This window comes from Corvus brachyrhynchos, unplaced genomic scaffold (assembly GCF_000691975.1).
Source record: "Corvus brachyrhynchos isolate BGI_N302 unplaced genomic scaffold, ASM69197v1 scaffold150, whole genome shotgun sequence".
Classification (NCBI taxonomy): Eukaryota; Metazoa; Chordata; class Aves; order Passeriformes; family Corvidae; genus Corvus; species Corvus brachyrhynchos.
Genome location: NW_008236162.1, coordinates 1,749,510 through 1,759,970, shown reverse-complemented (window position 1 = coordinate 1,759,970; position 10,461 = coordinate 1,749,510). Strand labels below are relative to the sequence as shown.

The 10,461-nt window shown below is 50.5% G+C and overlaps 1 protein-coding gene across 2 annotated transcripts in view; it reads left to right on the top strand.

Annotated features, from left to right (window-relative positions):
• The window catches only part of CHMP7 (charged multivesicular body protein 7), a 17,868-nt gene extending 7,870 nt beyond the window's left edge, over nt 1–9,998 (top strand). The window contains exons 3-11 of one of the 2 annotated variants that reach the window (XM_017731795.1): nt 1,185–1,359; nt 2,629–2,814; nt 3,470–3,603; nt 3,973–4,021; nt 4,832–4,951; nt 5,462–5,560; nt 6,685–6,745; nt 7,280–7,441; nt 8,196–9,998. In XM_017731795.1, the coding sequence (XP_017587284.1) occupies nt 1,185–1,359; nt 2,629–2,814; nt 3,470–3,603; nt 3,973–4,021; nt 4,832–4,951; nt 5,462–5,560; nt 6,685–6,745; nt 7,280–7,441; nt 8,196–8,260 (1,051 nt within the window). In that variant the 3' untranslated portion in view covers nt 8,261–9,998. Of the gene's footprint in view, nt 1–1,182; nt 1,360–2,628; nt 2,815–3,469; nt 3,604–3,972; nt 4,022–4,831; nt 4,952–5,461; nt 5,561–6,684; nt 6,746–7,279; nt 7,442–8,195 lie in introns of those variants that run through there. The other variant, XM_017731804.1, reaches the window with a different exon arrangement.
• Nucleotides 9,999–10,461: the final 463 nt, after the last annotated feature.

The window sequence follows — 10,461 nt, the reverse complement described above, 5'->3', positions numbered from 1 at the left end:
CCCCGGCCGGGGACCTGCCCCCGGAGTGGGAGACGGATGACGAGCGCATGGCCTTCCTGTTCTCGGCCTTCAAGCAGAGCCGCGAGGTGAACAGCACCGAGTGGGACAGCAAGATGGCCTTCTGGGTCGGGCTGGTGCTGGCCCGCGGCCGGCAGAGGGGCGCGGTGAGGACGTGCCTGAGGGAGCTGCAGAACGGCTTCGAGCGGCGAGGCAGCCTGGAGGAACCAACAATAAAGATGGAGAGACACTATTTACAAGGGCCTGGAGGGACAGACCAAGGGGGAATGGCTTCCCACTGCCAGAGGGCAGGATTAGGTGGGATATTGGGAAGGAATTGTTCCCTGGGAGGCTGGGGAGGCCCTGGCACCCTGAGGTTGCCCAGAGAAGCTGCAGCTGCCCCTGCATCCCTGGCAGTGCCCAAGGCCGGGTTGGACGGGGCTCGGAGCAGCCTGGGACAGTGGGAGGTGTCCCTGCCCGTGGCAGGGGTGGCACTGGAGGGGATTTAAAGTCCCTCCAACCCAAACCCATCTGGGATTCTGTGAATTGCGGTTTGTGTTGTGTGTGGAATTTGGGAGGCCTGTGGGAGGTAAAGCTGGACAGGGAATCAGAGCTCACCCAGGGGCTCGCAGGAGGTTGTGCAGGGGATCCCGCAGGAATGTTGGTGTTGAGCGGGGTGGTGTTCCCTGGAATGCTGAGGTGCCGCAGCTGCCGGGGCACGGGGGATGTGTTGAGCTGCTGTTTGCAGCCAGAGGTTTTGTGCTGTGGAACTGGAGCCTGGGTACCCCGAAGAGGCTCAAAACAGCAGGAGCTCTGTCGATGACCTGAAAATCAAAACCTGAGATCTGAGAAGCTGTTGTTGCAATTTAATATAGAAACAGAACTATCCAGAAATGGCTGATTACCCTAAAACTGACCCTTCCTGTTCATTTCCTCATTTGATGCCTCATCAGTTTCGAGTCAGAAAGCTGGGAGAAACTTGCAGAAGGGGAGAAAGAGTAAACAAAAGGCACTTGGGATCCAGAGGAAGGTGAGGAGGAGTGGAAACCTCTGTGTGCTTCCAGCAATAAGATCTCAAGTTTGAGCTGGATCTGGTGATAGAAAATGCCACTGGAATTGAGGATGTGGAGGATTTCCTAGGTTCAGACTGACTGTGTTCAGTTCCATGTGAATTATCTTTTCCCTAGACGTGGGAAGCTCCAGAGGGAGTCAGACTTCATGGCCAGTGTAGACAGCAGCTGGATCTCGTGGGGTGTGGGAGTTTTCATCCTGAAGCCCCTCAAGTGGACCCTCTCCAGCGTGCTGGGGGACAGCAAAATTCCCGAGGAAGAGGAGGTTCTGATTTACGTGGAGCTGCTTCAGGTGAGTGTTGTTGAGAGCTTTCCCGAGATTGTGCACCTGCAGGAAAACCAGGAGCCGCTCCATGTGCTGGGGAGGAAGGGTCAGGGTTGAGCAGATCTTCACTGGTGCTCCTGAGGTGTTCCAAGTCTGGAGAGAGATGGATGGAGGACCTTGAGGGTGAGAAGTGAGTTGGATCTACTGATGTTCCTTGAAACGAAGGGAGATGCTCCAAGGGCTGGAGCCGGGCTGGGAGAGCTGGAGGTGCTCACCTGGAGAAGGGAAGGCTCCAGGGAGAACTCAGAGCCCCTTCCAGGGCCTGGAGGGGTTCCAGGAGAGCTGGAGAGGGACTGGGAACAAGGGATGGAGGGACAGGACACAGGGAACGGCTTCCCAGTGCCAGAGGGCAGGGATGGATGGGATATTGGGAAGGAATTCCTGTCTATGAGGGTGGGGAGGGGCTGGGATGGAATTCCCAGAGGAGCTGTGGCTGCCCCTGGATCCCTGGAAGTGCCCAAGGCCAGGTTGGAGCACCCTGGGACAGTGGGAGGTGTCCCTGGGCATGGCAGGGGTGGCACTGGATGGGCTTTAAGGTCCTTCCCTCCCAAACCACTCCGTGGTTCTGACAATGACCTTTCACTGTCTCCAAGAGAAAGGAGGGACAGGATTCCTTGCTTGGCTAGGAAGGCAAGAACTGTGCTGGGAGCTTGCTGTGAATCCCAGGCTGGAGCTGAGGACATGAGGAGCTCTCAGCCCGAGCTCCATCTGTTCCAGGGAGGAACAGGGGATGGAGCCTGGTAATCCAATGTCCCACCAGCTTCCCTGGGCATTATCCAAGCTGCTTTCACTGGGAGCATGTGCATTCCCATGGGATTGGATCTGCCCTGGGATCCTGTCCCAGCCCCTTTTCCCTCTCTGTTCCTCTGTGACTGGAGAAGCAGCCCCAAGCCTTGCTGTGGTGTCTGGGTTACTGTGTGCAGCAGAAAAGCAGGAAATCTTTAAAGGCAGGAATTTTTATTTGGTTCAAACCTGGGGAGGGATTTCCAGGAAGTGCAGGGGAAGCCAATTGATTGCCTTTGTGGTTCCTGTGCTGTTCCACAACATTTCAGGGAATGTCAAGAGCGGAGTCTTGGTTTTCATGGACAGCTGTTCTGAGAGTTCCCTACAGCTCATTCTGAAAGTCCCTCCGGAATAAAATAGGAAGTGTCCAAGTTTGGGAGGAAGGAGGTGTGGGAGGGTTTGGGAAGAGCATGAATGCTGCGTGGGCTGACAGCATCCCTGGATCCCTTGCAGGAGAAGGCAGAGGAAGTTTATCGCCTCTACCAGAACTCTGCCCTCTCTTCCCACCCCGTGGTCGCCCTCTCCGAGCTCCGTTCCCTCTGTGCCGGGCTCTGCCCGGATGAAAGGACCTTCTACTTGTTGCTGCTGCAGCTGCAGAAGGAGAAGAGGGTCACCATCCTGGAACAGAACGGAGAGAAGGTACAGGGTCAAGGTGACTGCTTTTGGGTGGTATCATCCCTGTCTTGCATTCCATCTGCCTGGAGAGAAAACTTTGGTGGCTAAAATGGCTGCTCTCTGTCTGGAAAGGTAAATTCCACGTGCTCCAGCGTTGTTACCTGGTTGGGGGTGACATGAAATCCTCATTTTTTGCATGGCAGGTTCTTCAAACATTTGTAATAGTTCCTATTTAATTTAAGAGTTCAAAGCTTGGCAGATCCTGCAGGGTGACTACTCCAAACTACACAAACAATGTTCCACACCTCTGGAATCAGCATGGAATTCCACGTTGTGTGGAAGCTTTTTCTGTCTGCCAGTACCTACAGCTCTGAGATTCCACTTCCCCTGCAGTGTTCTGAAGTCCTCGGAAGTGTGACATTCCCATTTATCCACTTCCAGAGCCCTGGGACAGCTTTAAATCTCCCAGGTGTTCTGTTAAGGCTTTCCATTTCCACTGCTCATCCCTGGTCCTGCCTAGTTTCATATTAAGCGCTGTGGTAACTGGGGCATCCTCATGACTCCAAGGCCTAAACGGGGAGTGCAAAAACTCCTTTTCCTTCCTTCCAAGTGAAAGTATTCCTGGTGCAAGGCTCAGATTTTTGGGAAGTGACTCCAGCCTGTGCCCATCTAATTTTAGATAGTGAAGTTTGCCCGAGGCCTCCACGCCAAGGTGTCCCCGATGAACGACGTGGACATCGGAGTTTATCAGCTGATGCAGAGTGAGCAGCTGCTGTCACAGAAGGTGGAGTCCCTTTCCCAGGAAGCAGAGAAGTAATTTGGGGAAGGGTGGTGGGAACATCTGTGGGGTGTAGAACGTTGGGCCACAATTAGAAGCTGCGTTCTCGTGTTATTCTTCCCTGTTCATAAACAAAATGGTCCCAGCCGTGTGCTGGGACAGCTTTTCCAGCCTGTGTTCCCTCTGTCCCCATGAAAACAAGGTGCAGGGAATGGCTGTGAGGAATGTTTGCAAGGATTTGGAATGCATTCAAGGATTTCTGGGAAGCAACAGCGGTTTGAGGGTGGTTACATCCAAAATGCTCCCTTGTGGTCCCCTCAGAGCGAGGCACAGGGTGGTTGTGGTGTGTAAAATAACCACTGCTGGCCAAGGAATAAATTTCCCACTCTTTTTCCATCTTCCAGGTGTAAAGAGGATGCCAGGAGTGCTTGTAGAGCTGGGAAGAAGCAGCTGGTAAGTGGAACTGCCAGGGAAATGTCCTGGATCATGCCCAGGGTTAAACGTGGGGGCTTCAACCCAGGGGTGCTCAGGTGGGGCCAAAGCTTTCCTTAAGGTGAAGATCAGGATTTATTTTATTTCTATGAAGGGAAGTGGAAATAAACTCTTAAACCCACTTGTTCTGTGTGTGCCTCAGGGATTCCTGTTTGTTTTTATGACACTGCCAATCCCAGAATATCCCGAACTGGAAGGGACCCACTGGGAATCATCAAAATCCAACTCCTGCCCCTTTTTTTTTTTAAATATTTTTTTTTAATTTGTCAGTTAAATATTTTTTCTCAACGTGGTCATTTCTGGCCAAGTTTTGCACAAACACAAATACCCATTTCACAACCTTTCTCTGCTTTTTCCTCCTTTCTGTAGGATGCAGCAAGCTACAAATACCTGCTTTTAATAGCACGAAATTCCACAATGATTCCTTTTTTTTCCTGAAGGAAACTTCAGCAACCAGGAATGTGAATCGTTGCAGATGCCAACTGGAATATTTTAGATGCCCTCACCTTTCCAAAGTAGGCATCCAGGATTTTTCTGCTGGATACCAACCCAGTGATCCAGGAATTCCTGGATGAACCCCCTGAGTTCAGCTGCAGCCTGGAGGACTCCTGGCTGTTCCCCCTTTTTCGAGCTTCATCCCAGTTTTCCCACGGTGCCGCTGGGAATTCTTGGACTCAGCAAAGTGGGACCAATCCCAGGGAAAGGGAGACAATGCCAGATGTGTGTGCAAGGCTGAGCTGAGGCTCTGTGTGTGTTTGTGTCCCCGCTCAGGCCCTGAGGTGCCTCAAGTCGAAGCGGAGGACGGAGCGGCGCATCGAGGAGCTGCATTCCAAGCTGGATGCAGTGCAGGGAATCCTGGATCGCATCTACGCCTCCCAGACTGACCAGATGGTACCGTGGGCTCCTCCCTCGTGCTCCTCCTCCAGCCCCTCCCTTCCCACCCATTCCCTCGCCTGTGCCTGAGGGGTGGGACTTTACCCCTGGAATATCCCTCTGGATAAAGCTGCCTCCGGGTCCTGGTGTTTCTCCAAGGATCCTGCTTGGGAAGCAGCTCTGGAGAGGAGCTCCTGCTGTTCTTCTCCAGCATCGTGCATCTTTTAGTCTTTTAGTTTTTATTTCAAGACCTTTAATGCCTACCAGGCTGGAGTCCATGAACATCGTGCATCTTTCTGTCTTTAGTTTTTATTTCAAGACCTTTAATGCCTACCAGGCTGGAGTTCATGAACATTGTGCATCTTTCAGTCTTTAGTTTTTATTTCAAGACCTTCAGTGCCTGCCAGGCTGGAGTCCATGAACATTGTGCATCTTTCTGTCTTTCAGTTTTTGTTTCAAGACCTTCAATGCCTACCAGGCTCATGCAGCACTGAGCATTTTTTCTCTTTTTTCTATTTTTATTTCCAGGTGTTTAATGCCTACCAGGCTGGAGTGGGAGCTCTGAAGCTGTCCATGAAGGATGTGACTGTGGAGAGGGCAGAGAACCTGGTGGATCAGATCCAAGAGGTACTGGAATAGGCGGTGGGGTGTGGATATTCCCAAGAAACCTGCCCAGATATTAATGAATTATGAATTCTTTAGTTTCTTTTAATTATTTCATTTCTTTCCTTTATGGCACCAAAGCAAACTGACTTAATTTTGAGCTAAAACATCAGCAAGAAAAAGATTTCTGTGTCTTGTGTTTTTGCTTTTATGCATTTTAATTCACTTTAAATTTGTGCATTTCAGGGTTTTTTTTGATCAGCAATATTGGGCAAGCACCCAGCTTTCCTAGAAAGTCTTGAGGTGTATTAAAACTACAAATCAAACCTTTGGAAGCTGGAATGCAACTGTGTGCATTAAACAGCCTGACATTTAATTTAATTTAATTTTATATTTTATATTCTATTTCATGTTACTTTGTGTTATTTTTTGTTATTTTTTTGTTATTTTTGTTTCATTTTATTTTATAGTCTATTGGATGTTATTTTGTATCTTATATTCTATTTGATGTTATTTGGTATTTTTTTTTATATTTAATTTCATTTCATTTTTGGGGGTTTTTTTTCCGTGGGTTGGACTTGATGATCTCAAAGGTCTTTCCCAACCTATTTAATTCTGGAATTCTGTAATCTCCTGCATTTCAGTGAGGGAAAGGAGTTAATTCTGCAGGAACTGAAGTGGAGAGAGCAGTCTGGCTGCATAAGCTGGTGTGAAAAACAGCAAAGGATTAATTTTTTAGCACCATCAGCTCCAACTGTGACTTCAGCTCACGAGCTGAGGGGCTGCAAAACGTCGTAGCTGAGACGTGTTGGTCTTTGGCTTCCTGATTCTGTAGCCAAAGCTGCAATATCAACTCAATATTTATGTGAAAAAACTCAAAATCAGAGGGATATTTTTAATTCCACTGTGAAATTCTGGTTCAGGTTTGATCCTCAAATGTGCCACGCTTGCTCTTGTTATTGATTCTTATTAAATAATCTTCATGTTCTTCGTGAAAACCGTGGTGGAAATGTCTTCTGAACTAAGTGCTGCTGCCTTTAGGTCAGCTTTGGAGTTGTTTGTTGATATTTCTGCTTTTGATAAAGCAGCTGCAGTAAGACATCAGATCAATTTCTGGTCTCTATCTAATTGTGTTTCTTTTCCCTCAGCTTTGTGATACTCAAGATGAAGTAGCCCAGACTCTGGCTGGAGTGGGGATCAATGGTCTGGGTATGTCCTGGGGTTTTTATCCTCTGCTCCCTCCCCACATTTAGCAGCTTCCTGGGGGAATAAACTCTTCCTGAAATCCCAAAGTTGGTGCCTCGAAGGGAATGAGGAGCAGGGAGTTCTCCCCTCTGACAATTGTGTTTATTCATCTCCAAATCCTCGTGGTCCCCATTCGGGGCTGGGTTTCAGTTCAAAGCTGTGGAATGCTGATTGAAATCTATTTTTAGGGTGGCTGCTGCTTTGTTTTCTTGAAGTGATGAGCTTTTTCCTCTGGCCTGGGTGCTGCTGCAGCTTTTTGCCTCTGCTGAAAGGTGCCAGAGCTTCTTGGCCTCAGCAGCAAAATTTTTCTACGAGGAAAAAAAATTCTCCTCGCTGAGATCAGCATTGAGTTTTCAGTCCTTTTAAAGAAGTGCAGGAAATTCCTTATGAGTGACAATGGACGGGAGGAAGAACAGCTCAGTTCCACTTGGATCTGTCTGTGCTGTGAGGATGCCACTGGATCCTCCTTGGAACTGAAATGTTTTCTTTCATCTGCAGAGATGGACACGGAGGAGCTGGAGAAGGAGCTGGACAGTCTCCTGCAGGACTCGAGTAAGGATTCCGTGGATCTGCCTCCCGCTCCCCAGAAGGTGCTGAGTCCCCCCATCTCTGATGCCGAGCTGGAAGCTGAACTGGAGAAGCTCTCTTTGTCTGCTGGAGGTGGGAATGGCAGCGGGGCTGGGGAGGGAACTGCTCTGGGAGCTGGGACAGCCCTGAGCAGCCAAGGGGGTCAGCAGAGCTCAACCCCAGTCCTGAGAGAGCTGGGAATTCTGCCTGGATCCTTTGCCTGGGGGTGGAGGGAAAACTGAAGGCTCTGGGAGGGAGCCCTGCCTGGATTAATTGCTTTTTAAAATTTAACGAAGTTGTACGAAGCCAGGCAGTGTTGGAAGGGATAAAACAGGATTTGTCCAGCACTCAGCATCTTCCTGGCCTGGAATGCTGACTCTGTGTTAAGTGGGACAGGCCTGCTTAAACTGGTCCTTATTTACTGATAAGTAAATAAATAATAAGAATGATAAATAAATCCTATTTCATGATTTATTAATGATCTTTTTGGGTCCCTTCCAACTCAGGATATCCTATGATTTAGCAGCAGTGAATGACCAGAGTTTATGGGCTTGAACTGAGCTTTCCCTATTTTTTTGACAGCTTCAGCTTTCCTTTTGGGAATCTGCTCGTGAGCAGTTCCACAGCACTGGCCATGGAGTTTTCCTCCTGTTTGGGCAGCTGATAACCTCAATTTCTAGAGAATTCCCCATCAAACATGAGCCACGTGCTTCCAAGGGGATGGAACGTGTGATTCCGAGGGATGGAGCTGAGCAGGGAAGCACCGAGGCACTCTGGAATTTCATTATTTAGTTGTGGATGTGTCTGATGAGTTCTGATCCTTTCTCTGTTGCAATTCTCTTCACAGATTTGGCACAAAATACTCCCTCTGCTGCTTCTGAACCCAAAACAGCTCTGGGACTGAATCTCTGAAGAGCCAACAGAATCCTGCTGCTGCAGTTTGGGGAAGTTGTCTTAATGTTCCTTAACTCATGACCAGAACTTGAGAGGAGAGGGGTGACACCGCCGTGTCCGTCTGGATCTCTCTTTGCTCAGCAGCAGGATCTCCTGCCGTGACAATCCACTCTGGACCTGGCCCCAGCTGGTGTTTGTCATCTCTGTGCCAACATCTGCACTGGTCTCAGTCTGACTCGTGGCCCCAAGTCACTGCCACATCCAGTCTTCCCTCCTGGGAGTGCAATTCCAGTGGAGATAAACTCTTCTGTGTCCATAACAGTGCTCAGTTTTGGGTTTGGTTTTCATTTCTTTTCCTTTGCTGTGGCTGATGTTGAGAATCTGAGTTGCAGCAGCGTTGCAGTGGCTCAACATTTGGCTGTTCGTGTGGTTGTTTAGAACACTTGGCACTTCGGTTCTGCCCTTGCCATTCCTGCAGCCAGCTTCAACACCCCGTGGTCGTCGTGTCCCTCCCTGTCTGCATCCTGCCCTCACAGCCAGGCACTGCAGCTGGGCAGCTTTGGGAGATTCTGGTGCTGCTCGGAGAGGGCAGCAGTGGCAAGCACAAGACAAAAGAATCCCTCTCTCTTGCAGTGACGTTAAGGCCTTAAAAGGGAGACCTGCAAAAGATTCCCCTGGAGGAGCTTCAGGCTCTTGTGGCGCTGCCATCCAGCTTTTTTCTGCTGCCTCTTGAAATTGGAGCTCTTGGCTATTTTTGTGTCCTCCCTGTAAGCAAAACTTCTCAGGAGCTGCAGGGCACCAGCTCTGAGCTGCTGAGGAGGGATTTGGGGTGGGAAGAGAAGGGATCCCTTGTTTTCCCTTCAGGAGAGCTCAGCCCCACGGAGCAGCCTTGGCTTTGCCTTCAGCCTCGGCGCTGCAATCCCTCAGGGCTGCGTGCTCCCAGAAAGCCCCAAACGCAGCCCCTGGGCGTGTTTGTCATGCACAAACCCCTGAGCACCACACCTGCAGCTGCTCCAGGGCTGTCCCTCCCCACACGAGCCCATCCCTCATCTTTTGCAGGTCACTCTTTATCCCTCGCGTGCGCACGGAAGCGCGGGAAGCGCGATCCCCGAAAAGCCGAGCTGTCAGGAGGGGGATGTGCCCTTCCCTGGACTCCCTGAGCGTGGCAGGGCAGTGCCTGGCTGCCTGGGCATGGATTAGCAGCCCTCTGCCCCTCTCCCTGACTCGGAATGTATCCCAGCACCACTGGGAATGTATTCCCAACACCACACAGAATGCATCCCAACACCACACAGAATGTATTCCGTTCACTGGGAATGTATTCCCGACACTACACGAAATGTATCCCAGCACCACTGGGAATGTATTCCCAACACTACATGGAATGTATTCCCAGCACCACTGGGAATGTATTCCCAACACCACACGGAATGCATCCCAGCACCACTCGGAGTATCCCAGCACCAATTCCAGGCTGCCTCTCCAAGCTCCAGCGCTCAGTGGCAGCTTGGGGCAATGGGAACGAGGGCTGGAATTCCCCTCCTGGGAATGATTTCCCACCCAGCTCCACCGCAGGGCCGGCCGTGGGGGTGTCCCCGGGGGCTGTGTCCCCTCTGTCGCCGCTGGCCACTGCGGGCTCCTGCTGGCCCAGGGGGGTGGCCGCAGCTCTCCGGTGCCCAGGCTGTCCGTGGAATGCTGTACAATGGCTCGAAGCTCTGTGTTCCTTTCCTTTGGAAGTAAACGGGAGAAAAACCTCGCTGTTTCCAGCCTGTGTGTGACGAAGGGGAGGGGAGGAACCCGCGGGGCTCTGGGGCCCCCTGTGCTTTTTCCCTGTTCCAGCCGTGCTGGAATCCAGGGATAGTCCTGGGCTGCTTTATCCAAACCCAAACTGAGCAACTGCTCCACCAGGTTTTAATCTGGGTTTAGAAAAGCCCAGTATTAGACATTACTGCTTTAAATCATTTGGTTTTTTCCTGAGCAGCCTCTGCTGCTTTTTGGGTGGCACAGCCTTCATTCCTGGTGTCGTTTTGGACACACCTCCTGCTTTTCCTTATCTTTCCACTTCTTTTCTATCACTCTGCATCTCAGACCTGCACTTCCAAGGTTCACAGAGTCACAGCCCTTTGCCTAAACCACCTTGCTCTGCCCATGGAGAAAAGGAAATTGATTCTCCCGCTGAATCCCTTGGTTTTGTGCCTAACAATTCCCAAAGCTGATTT